The 19132-nt window shown below is 39.8% G+C and overlaps 1 protein-coding gene across 4 annotated transcripts in view; it reads left to right on the top strand.

Annotated features, from left to right (window-relative positions):
- The first annotated feature begins 907 nt into the window (after positions 1-907).
- The window catches only part of LOC131231798 (piezo-type mechanosensitive ion channel homolog), a 194863-nt gene continuing 176638 nt past the window's right edge, over positions 908-19132 (top strand). For all 4 annotated transcript variants that reach the window (XM_058228106.1, XM_058228104.1, XM_058228105.1 and 1 more), the window contains exons 1-3: positions 908-1394; positions 4740-4820; positions 10860-11019. In XM_058228106.1, the coding sequence (XP_058084089.1) occupies positions 1346-1394; positions 4740-4820; positions 10860-11019 (290 nt within the window). In that variant the 5' untranslated portion in view covers positions 908-1345. The remainder of the gene's footprint in view (positions 1395-4739; positions 4821-10859; positions 11020-19132) is intronic.

The following is a 19132-nucleotide window of genomic DNA, read 5'->3' as shown; positions in this document are numbered from 1 at the left end:
TTCCAAAATTCGAATATATAAATCTCAGGTGGACCACACCACATGAAAACAATAGTGATTGGATATCCACCATTAAAATCCTTCTAAGGCCCACGGTACTGCTTATTTGACATCCAATGTGTTGATTAGGTCATACAGGCTCAGATGAAGGGAAAAAACAAAAATAAGCTTGATCCAAAACTTTTATGGCCCCCAAAATGTTTTTAATGGTCGACGCTCATTCAACACTGTTTCCTGTAATGTGGTCCAATTGAGATTCGGATGTAACTCATTTTTGGTCTCCTACAGTAAAATGATCCGTAAAAATTGATGGATGGCATGGACGAAACACATACATCATTGTGGGCCCCACAGATCACCGACCATCAGCCATTGGCTGGTGTCAGGGGGAAGTAGCCAATCCGTTTCCTACTGATCCTGCCAGTAGCAGCCTCAGCGACTGGTCGGTGCTCTGTGGGACCCACAATGATGTATGTGTTTCATCTATTCCGTCCATCTATTTTGAAAAGCACATTGAATGGCATGCAATCGAAAATGAGGTAGATCCAAATCCCATATGGACCACACCACAAGAAAAATGGTGATTAAACTCCCAGCATTAAAAACTTCCTAGGGCCCACTGTAATGTTTATTTGCCATCCAATCTTTTGATTAGGCCATAAAAACCTGGATGAAGGGAAAACACAAATATTATCCTTATAAAAAACTTATGTGGTTCTCAAGAGGATTTTAACGGTGGACGTTCATTCACTACTGTTTCCTGTTGTATAGTCCACCTGTGACTTAGAACTGCCTTATTCGTAGTTTATACCATAAATCAAGGCGGGTCCACGGAGCAGTTCCAGCACCTACCAATAGCGAGGTCGCGACTGACTGGTCAGTACACAATCAGCGTCCGAACTCCACCACTGTTTTTCCTTCTTTCGTAACAAGAAAAAACAGCACAGGCGCAGGTTGGTCAAGGAAAAGAAATTCTAAATACCGTAAAAGCCGGCCTACTAAATCTAAAATCTCGAAATTCTTGTCCCGATTTCCTACACTCCAATCTCATTTCTGTTTTTCCAACTAATTATCAGATTTCAAATTCCAAATCACCCACAGTTTCATACCATTGCAGCAGAATTCCGTTTCAAATCACATGCAGCAAAACAGAAGCCCCCCTTAGAAGAAACCCATCTTTTTCGCTCCAATCTCTAGTTTCTAGAAAGATTCGAGCGTTTTCCGAAAATGGGTTTTCTTCTCTTGTTGGAGATTGGAAAACCCATCAACGGATTCCGGTCATTTTCGCAATTTGTCATCCAAGGGTAGTGATTTATTGGGAGAAAAGGCCGGAAGGGAGGCCTTAATGGGGAGTTTCCTTGGTGGGTTTGTCTTGCCTCTGCTACTTCTAATAGGTATGCTTTCATTTTTCTTTGGATTTCGTTTATTGTGTTTTTATTGATTATCAAATCGTTTGTATCTAATTCTATTACTGAGATATTTGATTATTGGATTTGAGGCGAGTGATTAGACAAAATTTAGTGAAGTTGGCGGAAGTTTAGGATTATTATTGGTATTATTTATTTATTTATTACTTATTAAGGGTGTGTTTGGATGCTCAGTTGGAATGAATTGTAATAACTTAAGTTAATAAAGTGGTAATTACCAATGTGGGGCTAGCCAAACATCTCTTTGTAATGACAGTATGGCCTCCAAATTTCGTTTACAATATTTTTGAGCCAATCTTGAAGTTCTTTTAATTTTTTAAATTACTCACTAACGGTGTGTTTGGATGGTCAGTTGGAATGAATTGTAATAACTCTAGTTAATAAAGTGGTAATTACCTATGTGGGGCTAGCCAAACATCTGTTTGTAACAACAGTATGGCCTCCAAATTGCCTTTACAATAAATTGGAGTCAATCATGAAGTTCGATCCTCTTTATTAATTAAAAGAGGTATTATACAATTCTAGGGTTGCACACTGTACAGTATGCTTGACTTTCGGTTTGAATGAGTGGGGCCCATGGTTCAGTGATCTCAACAGTTATTGTGATGGACCTCACTCTAGATGCTCCATTCACCAACGTGCCCCAGATTGTAAGATCCTCGATATAGAATATTTTTCCTTGATTTTTTAAACATGAATAGTTGTCTGGTTTTCTTTCTTAACCGTTGATATCGGCCACCTATTGAGTGGCTAGGGTTTTTCCATCTGGGATATTTTTTGGTGCGGTGGCTGTCCATGGTGGGGCTCATAATTTCAGCGTCTTGGATAACTGAATCATTGGCCCTACTTGTGCAAACTGAAAACCTAAACTGTACTGGACAGATTCTCAGCCAGAGTATTCTAGAATACCTCTAATTAAAATGGTGCCACATGCACTGTGGTGCTTTCCTCTTTGTTGATTTGCCTTAAGGAAATTCAGTTCAATCGAGCACTCAAACTCACACTAAATTGTGGTACTGTTGGTTCTGTTTGGATTCGTAGTTGTCATAATCATCATCTAAAGTGTTATCCTAAGTAACCGGGGTCAGCTACATTAAACGTTTTTCCTCCATTCCGCTCTATATGGGCCATAACACCCCCGAGCATGAATTTGGGAAGTCATATTGTCTGGATTCATGATGAAAGTTATGGCAAAAGTTTGACAACGGCTGCTGACCTGATGCAACCCTCCTTTATCTGCATGTAATAGACTATTCCATAGGTTGATTACGATATCTAAAAGCATGTTACATAGGTTTATTACAATCAATTAGTTTTTCGGCTTCTAAGTGACTAGCTGTATATATTTCGAGATTGAATATGGGAGGTTCAATTTATGAGGTTAGAAATCATGCATGATTGATTAATAGTTGATATATTGTGCTTATGCAGTTGATATATCTACACTATGTGTACTTAAAAAGCTTGGTGTTGTCTTTTTTCTGAAAATGCCCTTTCATATTAAGCTTTTAGAACCATGTAACCTAGAAACTTCACTAGTGGGAGTTCTGCACTCTCATTGCTGTTCCAAAGCCTAGATAAAGGGGGAGGTCTGATTGGCAGCTGGTGTTAAACTTTGGGCACAAATTTTATCGTGAATCCCGACAACCTGACATTTCACTCTTTGATGGTGGAATGGCAGACAAGATTTGTGTAGCCGGCCCCAATCAATTGGGACAGGGCTTAGTTGAATCATTATCCATGGGAGTAGTGCTTTAATAGGGACTATGTAATTTCCTAATAAAGGATAGATGCTGACTCATCCCACTCCCTCCTTTCCACTTATCCCTCCCTCCCTCCCTCTCCCTCTCTCTCTCTCTCTCACACACACACACACACACACACACACAAAAACATGCCTCACAGGACCTGTGCCGACATGGCACACGTCACACATATGTTGGATCCGAGACATTCATTAAGTAGGACCACAGTGAACATTCCCTGGCCCAAAAATCAGCTTGCTCAACGTGAGTCTGGTTTGCATTTCCATCTCTTATTTCAGTTTTGCATTGCACGTGCTATTCACTATATGCAATTCTGCATGTGAGCATGCATGTGTGAATTTGTAATCTATGAAGTGCTTGTTGTAGAACTTAGATTTCATGCTCTTCACTGCAAGTCTGAAACCAATGCAATATCTTAAATCATAGAGATTATGATTTCATGATTCTTATGGAAAATCAATGCAACTTCCGAGATCATCAATCTTCAGCGTGCAAATAGATAGGCAAGAAAAAAATTAGTGGCCCGAGTTCAATTGAAGATAGGCTCATGATTGATGGGTAGGTATCTTTCAATTTAGAATGTTTATGGGGCATTCCCCATCCATTGTGGGCCCATGTCAGATCTATGGTATGGATCACTAAACAATGGTCTCCAAATGCAGGGAATCATTGGCCTCAGCAAATTGTACGTTGGCTGAGCTCAGTGCCCTATAGTTCCTTATTGATAGTCTGTCAACACTTCTTAATGCAAACTAGATTCAATGAGAACCAGTTGCAAGAATTAAAACCATACATACCAGATCTTTTTGCACCAGGAATCACCGTAAAAGAAACAAATTCTTGCAACAAAGATCATCCCAAGAAGCTAAAGGCACACTCATTACCAAAGAATAAGAAGTAAATCAATTCCCCACATCAACACCCAAAAATAGAAAAAAAAGAAAAAGAAAAAGAAGCAAAAGTCTTTATTCAAAATCATCACCTCTCCTATACTTATTATATTGCTGTCTGTAGTTTCCTATTTAGAAACAACTCTTTTGTAAGACACTAAAATACGGACATTCTAAAATCAATAACAAGAAATAAAGAAAGACGTTTGAAGCCAGGACTATATAGAATTGGCAGCAAATAAGCAAAAGGCTTTCGAATGCATGACGTTATAAGGATTGTATACACAGCCGTATGACTGTGTGTACAGCTTTATGCACCACCTATACAGTTGTGTATATCCTGCCAATATGCAAGTTACTTTTTGCATACACATGCTATTTTAGCTCTTAAACTGTTCCTGAGCACACTGGATACATCATACATGTGACCAAGTGGGGCCCATTTCGTGTCTCCTAATGTGTGGGCTGGGGATTTGGCTGCATCACTTTTGAATTGTGATTGTTTGTCATTCTTGCTGACAGAGCTTTTTTTTTTTTTTTTGTGCTTAACTCTTATGGTAGTTTGCTTTTATATGGGCGTATGTAAGAATTTAAATGTCTTGTTTTTATGCTAGTTCTGCACTTCCAATCATGCAGTTCACTGTTTGTTTGTGCAGGGGCATTACTTGAGTGGAGTTTGATCTCCCTGGTTGATTTGTTAGCCTTTTTCATCATTCAATTTACTGCTCCATATATAGGTAATGCTGCTTGCCTTCTTTTGTGTTTCTATGTATTTTGTCCAATGGTCAGTTAGTTGCTCTTATGCTTAAACACTTTATTATTATTTTTCTTATAATTATTATGATTTCTTTGGTTTAGGATGTACTACCCTTCCAAGTTTTTCTTATATAAAAAAAATGATTTCCTGATATTTATTTTCTTTTTTGTTCACATTCTGAGCCAAATAAGTTTATATTTTCTTTGACTATTGCAAAGTGATGAGCAGATATGGACTGTATGTTTTTTTTTTTTTTGAAAGATCACGATATATATTAGAAAAAAAAAGGAATACAAAAAAAGGAGAGGAGAGAGATCGCCGAGGAAGCAATCTCAACTAGACTTCAAAAAAAAGAAAATCACACTCCTTAAGACCCATTACATAAACAGCCCATTATATCATTAACTGCTTTGCCTTACTAGCAATAGCCACTTCCGAGTTTGAGGTATCCCTGAAACATCTACTATTTCTTTCTTCCCAGACCGACCACCAGATTGCAACAATTGCCATTCTCCACAAGTGCGTCTTTTGCTTACCCAATCTAACCCCATGCCAGACTTTTAGAAGATGGGTCACAGTGTTAGGAAAACACCGCTGAATATTGAAGTGCTTGAGGAATTCTGACCAAATCCGAGTGATAAACGGACAGGAAAGAAGCATATGATCGATAGATTCTTCGTTCTTCATACAGCAGAGACAAACATTAACTATGGGCATCCCTCTTTTTCTCAAATTATCCACCGTAAGAATCTTCTTGTTCCCCACCAACCACCCAAAGGAAGTGTATTTAGGAGGAACCGAGTATTACCAAATATGGTAAGACGGATGATCATCATATGGGGCCAACTCATGGTCCAACAAAGCGTAAAGCGATTTAACAGTGAACATGCGGACTTGTCTGCCTTCTAGTATAATATGTCTAAAGAATGAATATCTGGCATGCCCCTGTAAATATGCTCAAGGAGCCCCACATACTCTTCGACCTCCCAATCGTGGAGGTTTCTCCTACAGGCCACATTCCGTTCAATTTTCTTAGCCGAGATAGAGAAGCAACTTACAACAGAGATAGCTGGATTGGGGGTGAGACGGAAAATATTTGGGAATTCTTCTTTCAAAGACACTTCTCCCATCCAAACATCTTCCCAAAACTGGATGTTGTCTCCTTTCCCTAGAACGAAACCGATACCTTTGAACACTTCCATCTTTAGAGATAAGATCCCTTTCCAAAGAGCTGAGGCCCTATAGAGAGAAGAATCCTTGGTCCACCAACCACCGATTGACTTGCCGTATTTCCTTTGATAATCTTATTCCAAAGACTCTCATCTTCCGACTTAAGTCTCCAAATCTACTTCCCTAGAAGAGCCCTATTCATTTTCTTGAGATCTTTAATCCCCGCTCCACCTTCTTTGAACTGCTTGCAAACCTGGAGCCATTGAACAAGATGAAGCTTCTTCTTCTCTTCCTTGCCATGCCAAAGGAAGTCTCGTCTTAATCTTTCTAGACTACCCAAAACTGAAGCTGGGCATCTGAATAGGGACATATAATATAAAAGCAAATTTGAGAGGGCTGCCTTAACAAGAGTGAGGCGACCTCCCGAAGAAAGTTATTTACATTTCCATCTTGCCAGATAACTTTCTAACCTATTAATGACCTTATCCCATAGGGATTTAGGAGGCGAACCCAATCATAACGGGAGACCAACAAAGGAAGTCGGGAGCGAAATCGAAGAGCACCCAACGGATTCCGCAAAGTTACTAACCTCCTCTTCCTTCAACCTAACCCCAAACATCTTAGATTTTGCCATGTTTACCCTTAACCCTGACACGGCCTCGAAACAATGGATCGTAGTGCCCAGGTTAACTACCTTGACTGGATCTGCTTCGCTAAAAATCAGCGTATCATTTGCGTATTGAATATGAGATATCGGGGTTGGCAAACCTCTCACTCTGATATTGCCAAAAATCCTTGTCTCCTGTCTTACCTAGATCATTCTGGAAAAGGCCTCCCCCAATAAAAGAAGAGGAAAGGGGACAGAGGGTCGCCCTGGCGAATGCCTCTGGAGCTCTTAAAGAAACCTTTCGGAGTCCCATTAAGAAGAATGGAGAAATAGGCTGACCCTAACACTCTCCAATCCACCCTCTCCATTTGTCTCCAAAACCCATCCGCCTCATCATGTATTGCAAGAAATCCCAGTCCACATGATCGTAAGCCGTTTCAGTATCATGTTTACAACAAATAGACTTCGAACCATATTTGTGGCTAGAGTCCAAGCATTCATTTGCTATGAGGGCACAATCGATAATCTGCGTCCCTGGAATAAACGCCCTCTGGTGACCTGAAATAAGATTCCCAATAACCTTCTTCAAGCGGAAGCCATGACTTTCGCCAAGATTTTATATGGACCCCCTAATAGACTTATAGGCTTGAAATCTTTGAAAGAGCTTGCACTCGATACTTTTGGGATTAACGCTATAAAGGAGGCCCCCAAGCCTTTAGACAGTCTGCTCATGGAACTTGTTGAAGAAGAGCATGATATCTTCTTCGATCACTTCCCAGAAAGTAATATAAAAGCAAATGGGGAAGCCGTTAGGGCCAGGAGCCTTGTCGCTTCCTAGAGAGTCCACGGCCGGCCTCACTTCTTCCACACTGAAAGGAGCTTTTAAGGATCTGACGCCTTCAGCTGACAGACTGTCCATCTGAAGGTGGTCCAGCAGCAGTCTATCCCACTGATCTTCCCTTAGCAAGGAGCTGAAATGAGCTATAGCGTCCTCCACAATTTCATCTTTATCTTCAATAAAATGACCATTCATTGTTATGTTGCTGATCCTGTTTTTTCTGGCGTGCATATTGGCTATACTATGGAAGTATTTTGAGTTTCTATCCCCCTCCTTTAGCCACTTGGCACGAGACCTTTGCTTCCAGGCAATTTCATTCTCAAGCACCCTGTCAGACAAAGACTGAATAAGTTGAATTCTTTTGGATAGAATCTCAGTCGACATGATGCCATCTTCAGCTCCAACATCTATCGCTTGCAACTCTGCCGTAATCGATTCCGATTCCGAAACCCTTCTGAAGAACACTTCCTGTTTCCACTGCTTTAGCTTGTCCTCCAGCATTCTGAATTTGCTGCATAGCCTATGTCCTGCAAAACCTGCAACATGGAAATCTCCCCACCAATCTGAAACCAACACCCTGTCAGACAAAGACTGAATAAGTTGAATTCTTTTGGATAGAATCTCAGTCGACATGATGCCAGCTTCAGCTCCAACATCTATCGCTTGCAACTCTGCCGTAATCGATTCCGTTTCCAAAACCCTTCTGAAGAACACTTCCTGTTTCCACTGCTTTAGCTTGTCCTCCAGCATTCTGAATTTGCTGCATAGCCTATGTCCTGCAAAACCTGCAACATGGAAATCTCCCCACCAAACTGAAACCAACTGAATAAAACCTCTGATATTTAATAGAATTATGGACTGTATGTGGATATCATCATATAATGAATCAAAGCTTGACTTTGCTACCTTTTCTGTTGAGTGACTTTTTGTCTCGGACAAAGTTTGAGGTGGTAGTTGGATGTGCTGTTGAATAGAATTACATTAAGTAGTTTAATAAGTGCAAATGGCCAAAATGTAATTACGTCTGTTTGTATTCATTGTGTGGAAGCAACCTTCATATTGCAATTTAATTACTTTCAGGTCTAACTTGAAACTTAATTGGCAATTCGGATCTTAGTTCCTCATTATGTATATGATGGAAGGTAATTGCAATTTAGTCATATTCACATTATTTGCAATGATCTGATGGTGCTTCCAAACACATTGCCAAAATTTGAATTCTTTTTTTTTTCCCCCTCTTCCCAGAGGTGCCAAAATTTCAAATCTACTGAATGTTCCCTATATACATACGTGTAACCAGTGTTTAAAGTATCGATGATATCGACCGATATATTCCACGAAATATCTTGTATCCCACCTGTGCGATACGAAATGCACAAGTAATGGGATATACCCCACATGTTCGATCCAGTGAGCATTTTAAATTTTTGATCCCTTTTTTTCCCCCCCTTGTAAATCATGTTAAATCAGTGTCAAATTGTTACGGATCCATGGTTTTCATGTTTTTCATGAAAATCATGGATTGGAAACTTCGATTTCGAGATTTGGAGGAGAGCGGTTGAGTTGTGGAAAATTGAAAAAAATCAAAATTTCCCAATTTCTTATAAGTCGGTTGCAATCTTTGTGTCCAAACATAAAATCAAACATGTAAGTAACCTCATCTAGTGATTCTTCTTTTGCTTTTGAATGTATTGCTTGTGTTTCCACACGTCTTCTTACATTTATAAATTATATGAATAAACTTTGAATATTCTTGCATCAATTCAGTTAGACAACGTATAGATTAGGACCTCATACAAAGAAAACCTATTATACGCACTTGTTTTTTTTTTTTTTTTTTTGTAATGTTTTGATTTATAAGTGTGTAATGATGTCTTTTTTAACAACAACTAAAGTTCCATTGAAAAATTCAACCAATTTCCCAATGTTTCCCCATGTTTCCAACAACAATGATACATTACGTGATACAACCGATATATCCCATGCGATAACATCAATTCAGTTAGACAGCGTATAGATTAGGACCCCATATAAAGAAAACCTATTAAATGTACTTTTTTTTGGTAATGTTTTGATTTATAAGTGTGTATTGATGTCTTTTTTAACAACAACTGAAGTTCCATTGAAAAATTCGACCAATTTCCCAATGTTTCCCCATGTTTCCAACAACAACGATACATTACGTGATACAACTGATATATCCCATGCGATAACTGATATGTATCCGTATCCCAAGGGTGTGATATGTAACGCCATACGGATATTTCAAACAATGCGTGTAACTTAGATGGGAATGATCAACAGAACAGGATTTATAAAGCCGACCCCGAGTAGCTGGGAAAAGGTTATGATGATAATGTTGATCTTGATGCCGACAACATAATTTCTTGTGGAATTATCTCTTATTCAGATAAATATTCTAAAATATCTAGGTTAACATTGGTCTAAGGAGATTCGGTCTTTTTTCCTCACATATTCATTCGGCTTTCAATGCATCTATTGGAGCAGTGCTGTTTGCATGGTTCAACAGACCTTTTAAAGGTCGCAAGTGCAACAACCCTATCTGGATCCTTGTGTTTTTCGAGGTTCTATAGGGGATTTGGAAGGAAAGGAATGGCAGTATTTTTTAAGATAAAATGTCACCCATTGTAGCTCTGAAAAGGAAAATCATGTCCATCATCATTGTTTGGGCACACGCAAGACTAGAATTCAGTGGCATCTCGATTTTCAGTTTTCTTTGGAAGATTGGAGTGGGGATTTTAGTGATCCTAAATAAAGCCTTGCCTGGTTTTAGTATTTGGGTCGCTTGCATCTCTTATATATCTTCTTTTCATTTCGTTGTTTTGGTTTCTGTAGGGCAGGTGACAAGAGGGTCACCTCCTGATATGGTTGCGTTTCTCTATCTGTGCTTCTTGGTTTTAATAAAATTAGTCATCATTAAAAAAACAGTATGTTCATCTCTAATATTTTATGCAAATAAGTTTGCTGTTGCGTTTCTTCTAAAAACATGTTTTCCTTCACGAGCTTAGCTACCATATTGTCTATCTTTGGTTACTTTATGACGTTTTGTATTATTGATTCTTTATTCTTTAATGTAAGGTGAGATCAAACTAGCATAGTTACAAAATGAGACCATATTCAACTTTTCTGCTACTAGCGGTAGGGCTTTAGCAGTCCCAACTGAAGGAGGAACATGGGTAGTTCCAGTATTTGGTAGTGCCAATTCAGAAAACTAATTTATTTTAGGTCAACGTTTGATACATGTATTTGTTAGTTCACTTGCTTTAGTGTTGTCTGTAGATGGACAGGCCCCGTTTCATTTTGAGGAGTATATCAATCTCATAGTTTTGGATGTCCTTATCATTTTGGGTCATTAACATACTAATTTGATATGTTTTTGACAGGGTTCCGTTTCCAATGGCGATATCTGTTGTTATGGTGTATAATCATCTTTTCAGTTCTTGTCGTTTTAGCACAAGTTGTATTTCATGTCATTTGGCTTGTTGAGGGGGAAGAATGGAGTGTCTCAGATGCATGGTGGGCAAAGCTGATCGGATTTGTTAGGTAAAAGTGATCTTTGAATATTTTGTTTTTGTATTATTTGTGGAAATGAGTAACGCTTACTGCATATTTGGAAGGTTTATGGTCTTTCAGTCTGGGAGATTTTTGGGGAATTCTTCATCCACTGTTGGGCCCATCAGGTGATAATTGCATTGTCGAACCATGGACCCCAGTGCATGGAATCCCATTTGTCCACAAACGTGTGTAGGATCTTATGATTCCTTTCGGTAAACAATTGACATCAGGCTTTTTGTAAAGCAAACTTTAAATAAAATGCTATTCGAATGTGATTTTTTTCCAGTTGGCAACTCAACCATCTCCCATATATGATTCTTTTTTGGAGTTACCATCTCCTCCTCCATAGCTTGTCGCCACAGGGGAGAAATAAGAGCCTCCTTAAGATTTTTAGGAATGGTGGCGGAAGAAAACTCAAGAGCAGAAACAAATTGATGCGGACATCAGACCCTTCAAAGTTTATCAAAGACGAAAGCGGCCGACGAATACATCTTTATGGCTCGATGATGGTTCATGGCACAACCGAGGATGATTTTGAAAATATGGTTACTTGCACAAGTAAATGATGATTTTGAAGATCTGATTAATTGCAAAACTAAGGATGATTTTGAAGACGTTACACGCGTCATTGGATTAATTGAAGGCCCCACATTCGGAGGGCACACGTGTAGGATGAGTTAGAAGACTGATCTGTTACGCATGATTTCATTTTTTATTTTTTATTTAGAAAGCTTGGTGCCTCATTCCCCTTTCTCTTTGTGGTAAGTTCTTCTCTTCCCCTTATCTCTTTTCTTCTTCTTACTTCTGTTTTTAGCCCTCCAACCTTCTTCTCTTTCTACGCCTAGTCTTTTTTTTCTTTTGTTGCTATTGACCCTGAAAATTTGAGAATTGATCCCAACCCTCTCTTAGATTTTCTAGTCATCCTTATTCCAGAAATCCTTTGATTTCTTGGACTAGAGAAGCTGCCTTGATTGTTGGATTAAAACCACGCAAGATTGGGAGGTACCATCCCTCGTTGGATCCAATCCACGCATGATTTGAATACGGTAGCACAGGATTGTGATGATAGTCTGCAACCATTGCATGTTCCCTTTATTGTTATCTTTACTATGATGTGAAATGTGAATATTTTAATTGATTTGCTTAGTTTATTTCATTGGATCATTTGTGTGCTCACACATGCATTCTAGTTAGACTGTCCTGCATCAAATTTGGTATCAAAGCTTTAGGTTTTGCCTGGTTTTTGTTAGATCGAGTTATCTGAACTTAGGATCATCTGTTTTCTCATCTAGGATTGTCTAGATAATTCCAAATCTACATCCCACAGAAATTGCGAACCTGATTTTTCAGATTCAGTCCTGTGAGATATAAATATGAATTTCCAGATGTGTTTTTATTCTAGTTAAATATGAAAATCTGCAGCATTCATACATCATATAGAAATAGGATGATACATCCATATTGAGGTCTGTTCAAACCTTAGAGTCAAGTTTAGGAAAATTGAGTTCGAGTTTTTGGTGTATGCCCACTAGAAGTGTTAAGGGTTTTGATCAACACCCCATCATGAGTAACGGGCAATTAAGCGACCACCTCGCTTAATTACTCCAAAAGATAGCTGCCATAGAGACATCCAACAAAAATATTGAATGAAAATTAACCGCCACCGAGGTTAGACTTGAGCGATTAGAGGCATCCCAAAGGGAGAACCCCACTGTTGGGGGAGATGTGCAGTCGTAGGTAGCAAACCCCCACCAATGGCGGGCATGTGGGTAGAGAACGGGCATATCAAGACTGCTTTGATCCTGACGAGAGGGCTATGAAGAATGTCAAGATTGATGCCCTGAGCTTTGATGGTTGCTTTGATCCCAAGGCATTCCTTGATTGGTTAGCTGACATGGACCACTATTTTGAGTGGCATGAGATGTCAGAGAACCGACAAATGCAGTTTGCCAAAATGAAGCTTGTGGGGCAAGCGAAGATGCATTGGACCAATAATGAGCGTAGGATTGAATGGGTGGGAGGAGCTCCCATTACCCAATGGAGCGAGATGAAAACTATGTTAAGAGAGAAGTACCTCCTTCTCTCTTATTGCCAGAAGCTCCTGGAACAATGGCAATCTTTACGCCAAGGATCCATGCCTGTTACAGTATACATCGCAAAATTTGAGGAATTTTTGATGCGGTGTGACATTGAGGAAGACCCTCTAGTAACACTCACGCGTTTCAAGACAGGCTTTTGATCGGATCTTCAGCGTGAGCTTTGGGCTCATCCCATGACAAATTTGGACAATATGTACCAAGTGGTGCAGGAATTAGAGCAGTATCTGAAGACTCCTGTCATAAGACTGTTTGATTCCTGAGATTGTAATGTTAGGACTGGTTCTCAGGGAACTAGACTCAACATTGGTAATCAACCTAGGGCGCAGGCGAATGTTCCGCCTAGGCCTAGGGATGACAAGGGAAAAGGCATCCTTGGTGCTGGTCCAAGTGGAGGACAGAATGTGCGATGTTACGAGTGGAATTATTGGTCATTTTGCAACTTAGTGTCCCACTAAGAGCAAAGGAAAAACCTTGGTTATAGGCGATTCCCATGATAACGAGTATGATCAGGGCGACTCTGAAGTCGAAGAATATTAGCCCGTAGGATAATTGAGTGATGAGGATGAGTTGGGTGATGATGCCATGCTAGTAGTTTTCAGGTGTGTGCTAGCTCAGACTAGAAGTAGTGTTGATTGTTGTTGCAACACTATCTTTTACATGATTGCCAAGTGTGGTGAGAAAAATTGTAAGGTGATAGTGGATAGTGGGAGTTGCTAGAATGTAATTTCCATTAGCATCTTAGGCCGTCTAAAGTTAGAGGCCACCCCTAATCTTGACCCGTACAAAGTCTCATGGATAAACAAGACTTCCCTTCCTGTCACCCATCAATGTCTTGTACCCATCGAGTTCAGGTCTTTTAAGGAGTCCCTGTGGTGTGATGTGTTGCCCATAGATGTAGGTCACATCATCCTAGGCAGACTGTGGCTATTCGATAATGACGTCATGATCTACGGCCATTCTAATGTGTACACCTTCATGCATAATGGCATGAAGATCAAAATTAATCCTATGCCACCACAAAACACTGCACAGAAGAAAGGTGAGAGGGCTAGTGAGCCTAAAGAAGTGAGAAAATCCACACCCAAGTCTCTCCACATCATCATAACTAAAGAGTTTGAAAGAGAGACTGAGGAGGATTTTACGGTGTATGCCTTAGTGGCTAGAGAGGCTATACTAGAGGTACCAGTAGGGTTACCCCATGAGGTAGCCCCGGTCTTAGAGGAGTATAGAGATGTATTCTCTGAGGATTCGCCTGATGAGTTGCCACCCATGAGGGACATCCAGCATGCCATTAATCTTGTCCTTGTATCGACTTTACTAAACCTTCCTCACTACAAGATGAACCCTGCAGAGCATGCAGAGTTGAAGAAGCAAGTAGAAGAGCTCTTGCGAAAGGGTTTCATATAGGAGAGCATGAGCCTGTGTGCTGTACCCGCTTTATTGACCTAAGAAAGATGGCACTTGGCGCATGTGTGTGGACAGTAGAGCCATCAATAAAATCACGGTCAAGTATAGGTTTCCCATACTTAGGCTTGATGACATGTTAGACATAATGACTAAATCCACCATTTTCTTCAAAATAGATCTCAAGAGTGGGTATCACCAAATCCGTATACGCCCCGGTGATGAATGGAAGACAGCCTTCAAGACAAAGGATGGGCTATATGAGTGGTTGATCATGCCTTTTGGCTTGACTAACGCACTCAGCACTTTCATGCGGGTGATGACCCAGGTTTTGAGACCGTTCATGGGAAAATTCTTAGTGGTGTACTTCGATGTTATCGTAATCTATAACACCACTAGAGAATCACACCTTGAACACTTGAAGTTGGTCTGTAGCGTCCTTAGGGCAGAGAAATTATACGTTAACCTGAAGAAGTGTTCGTTTATGTCCAGTTAGGTTGTGTTCTTAGAGTTTATAGTGTTAGCAGAAGGGATGCATGCAGACACAGAGAAAGTCAAGGCCATACTTGATTGGCTTGAATTGAGGAACATCCATGAAGTGTGAAGCTTCCATGGCTTAGCCTCATTCTATTGTCGGTTCATCAGGAGTTTTAGCACGATTATGGCTCCCATTACAGAGTGTATGAAGAAGGGAGAATTCATGTGGTCGAAAGCCGCAGTTAAGGCCTTCAAAGAAATTAAGGGCAAGATGGTTAAAGCTCCCGCAATGCGCCTTCCCGACTTTTCTAAAGTCTTTGAAGTTGTGTGTGATGCATCTGGTGTTGGTATAGGTGGAGTCTTGAGTCAAGAGGGTCATCCTGTTGCCTATTTTAGTGAGAAACTGAATGAGGCAAAACAAAAATACTCTACCTATGATAAGGAATTCTATGCGGTAGTGCAGTCTTTGAGACATTGGCGCCGCTACCTCCTACCGTAAGAATTTGTCTTATTCTCTGATCATGAGGCCTTACGTTATCTTCACTCTCAGAAGAAACTTAACCCAAGGCATGCTAAATGGGTTGCGTTCTTTCAAGAGTATTCGTTTGTCTTGAAACACAAGGCCGGAGTAGAGAATAAACCAGCCGATGCCCTTAGCCGTAAAGTGGTGTTGCTCAATTCTTTGAGTGTAGGAGTTGTCGGCTTTGAGCAACTGATAGATGAGTACCTCACATGTCCAGATTTTGGGAGTATCTATATGTCACTCTCGAGTGATCAGCAAAGTGCGGGGGATTTTGTTTTGAGAGATGGATTCCTTTTTAAAGGAAATCATTTATGTATTCTCCGTACGTCCCTCTGTGAATTCCTCGTATGGGAGCTTCATTTGGAAGGGATAGCTTGCACTTTGGCCGCGATAAGACTATTGCCCTTGTAGAGGATTGTTTTTACTGGCCAAGTCTCAAGCGAGATGTCGCCAAAATTTTAGGACAATGTAGAACGTGTCAGATGACGAAGCAGCAATAGAAAAATTCTGGATTATATACGCCATTAACTGTGCCACATGCTCTGTGGCAAGACATTAGCATGAATTTCGTGCTTGGGCTTCCCAAGACGATTAAAAAGCATGATTCCATTTTTGTGGCTGTGGACCGCTTCTTTAAGATGGTGCATTTCATCCCATGTTCTAAAACTTAGGATGTGTCTAATATTGCTAAGGTCTTTTTCGATGGTGTGGTTTGTCTCCATGGTTTACCTAAGACCATAGTGTCTGACCATGATGTCAGATTTACCAGCTATTTTTGGAAGACACCATGGCACATGATGGGAACCCGTTTGCAATTTTCTACTGCATACTACCCCCCAAACTGATGGCCAAACTGAGGTGGTTAATTGCAGCCTTGGAAATCTCTTATGATGCTTAGTGGGTGAACATGTGAAAACTTGGGATTTGATTCTACCTATAGCCGAGTTCGCCTACAACAATTTAGTCAATAGATCTACAGGGTCGAGTCCATTTGAAATTGTTAGTGGGTACAAACCTCGGATGCCCATAGACTTGTTACCCATGTCTGTTACCCAAGGATCATCTGAGTCAACTGATGCATTTGCACGACACATTCATGATTTGCATGCACATGTTAGACAATGAATAAATGTGAGTAATGATAATTATAAATGTTTAGCTGACCAACATCGTAGGTGGACATAATTTAATGAAGGAGATTATGTAATGGTTAGGATTAGACCAGAGCGGTTTCTTCTGAGTTCCGCCAAGAAATTACAAGCTCGCAGTACTGGACCATTTAAAGTATTGCATAAAATTGGGTCTAATGCGTACAGGGTAGACCTTTCACCTGAAATGGGAATAAATCCGACGATCAATGTGGAAGATCTAGTCCTTTGTCCTAACTCTTCCATTGTTTCTTCTTCCCACCCTTGGCCACTTTCCGATTTTACTTCTCAACCTACTCCACCCCTTCCACCATCAATTGACCGTAAGGAAGAGATTGAAGGGATAGTGGATGAGGAGATTGTTTCCACATGAGATGGGGGCTTCCAAAGGTACCTTGTCAAATGGAAGAACAAGCCACCATCCGATTCCACGTGGCTTACAGAAGCGGAACTGCAGCGGATTGATCTGGACTTTCTCGAGATGCACAAAAGTTTTAACTCATTGGAGCCGAGTTCTTTTCACCTGAGGAGAGTTGATGCGGACATCAGACCCTTCAAAGTTTATCAAAGACGAAGGCGGCCGACGAATATATCTTTATGGTTTGATGATGGTTCATGGCACAACCGAGGATGATTTTGAAGATATGGTTACTTGCACAAGTAAGTGATGATTTTAAAGATCTGGTTAATTGCAAAACTAAGGATGATTTTGAAGGCCTTACACGCGTCATTGGATTGATTGAAGGCCCCACATTACGAGGGCACACATGCAGGATGAGTTAGAAGACTGATCTGTTACTCATGATTTTTTTATTTTTATTTTTTTTAGAAAGCTTTGTTTTGTGTGTTTATTTTTTACTTTTGTTATCGGGGGATTTTAGTCATTTTCTTTTAAATTCGAATTTTATAAATAGGGTGCTCTCTACCCTAAACCTAATTATATTTTTTTAATGAAAGCTTGGTGCCTCCTTCCCCTTTCTCTCTGTGGTAAGTTCTTCTCTTCCCTTAATCTCTTTTCTTCTTTTAACTTCTATTTCTAGCTCTCCAACCTCCTCCTTCTTTTTCCATGCCTAGTCCTTTTTTTTTTTTTTTGCTATTAACCTTGAAAATATGAGAATTGATCCCAACCCTCTCTCAGATTTTTCAGCCGTCCTTATTTCAGAAATCCTTTGATTTCCCGGATTAGAGAAGTTGCCTTGATTGTTGGATTAAAACCACGCAAGATCGGGAGGTACCATCCCTCGTCGGATCCAATCCACGTATGATTTGAATACGGTACCGCAGGATTGTGATGATGGTCTACAACCATTGCATGTTCCCTTTATTATTATCTTTACTATGATGTGGAATGTGAATATTTTAATTGTTTTGCTTAGTTTATTTCGCTGGATCATTTTTGTGCTCACACATGCATTCTAGTTAGACCGTCCTGCATCACAAATGACCTTTGTTGAGGAGACAATATAATAGGAAATAAAATATTGAATGGGATGAGAGGTGCACTATTTTTTTGCTTTTCTAACAGCAACCTTTAAGTTCTAGGAAGGCTTGTCTAAATATTGTTCATCATAAATAGGCAAACGAGTAGGAATACCATTAGTACTTGTAGCCAAAGGAGCATTCTTTGTGGTGTTTTAAGAAAAAATAGGATTACGAACATTTCTTCATTCATATACCTTCAAGTTGGACTTAAAGTGGAATCAGTAACAACCTTATTTCTTTCATTATTGAGTTTGGAAGGAACAAACACTATCTCATTAGACTTAAGGATGGGGACAGGAAGAACCGTAGAATGGTGCGCTTCCTTTCCACCAGAAAAATATGGAGTGTCTTCCAACAAATTTAACATCCATAGAAACACAGTGTTTTTTAGTAATTGGATCAAAACATTTATACTTCTTTTGCGAAGACGAATATCCCAAGAAAATGCATTTGATAGCTCGATTTGACAATTTATTTCTAAGAGGATTAGTATTATAGACATAACACACTCAAGGACTTGCAATGGAATTTCAGGAATTAGATAGAAAGCCAAAAAATATTGGGTAGCTGACTCTCCACGCTCATCGCATGATACGATCAAAGTTTTTCAATCCTGTCATTAAGGCAAAATTTTCAGCCACAGTAGCTGTCCGATGCTTATCATCACATAGTAGCAAAGCATACATACTATTAAGCGATGGTAAAGAAGGTGATCCAAGAATCTGAGCACGAACTGGTTCAAAATCAGCGTTAGGACCTGCTAATAACTTAAAGATCTGTTTCTTTTTAATGCTTTTAAATTTTTTTTTTTTCACATGCCTTCGCTTCTGTAGAACTCACAATTGAAGATTATCAAGAAATGATTATTCTTGCCACAAACTATGCATCTAGGCATAATAATAATCAGACACAAAGCTCTCCCCCTGTCACAAGTGATTAATCTGAGTTCTAATCATCATACAAGTCAC

Source organism: Magnolia sinica, chromosome 17, assembly GCF_029962835.1.
Source record: "Magnolia sinica isolate HGM2019 chromosome 17, MsV1, whole genome shotgun sequence".
Lineage (NCBI taxonomy): Eukaryota > Viridiplantae > Streptophyta > Magnoliopsida > Magnoliales > Magnoliaceae > Magnolia > Magnolia sinica.
This window is presented reverse-complemented; position numbering and strand designations above follow the sequence as displayed.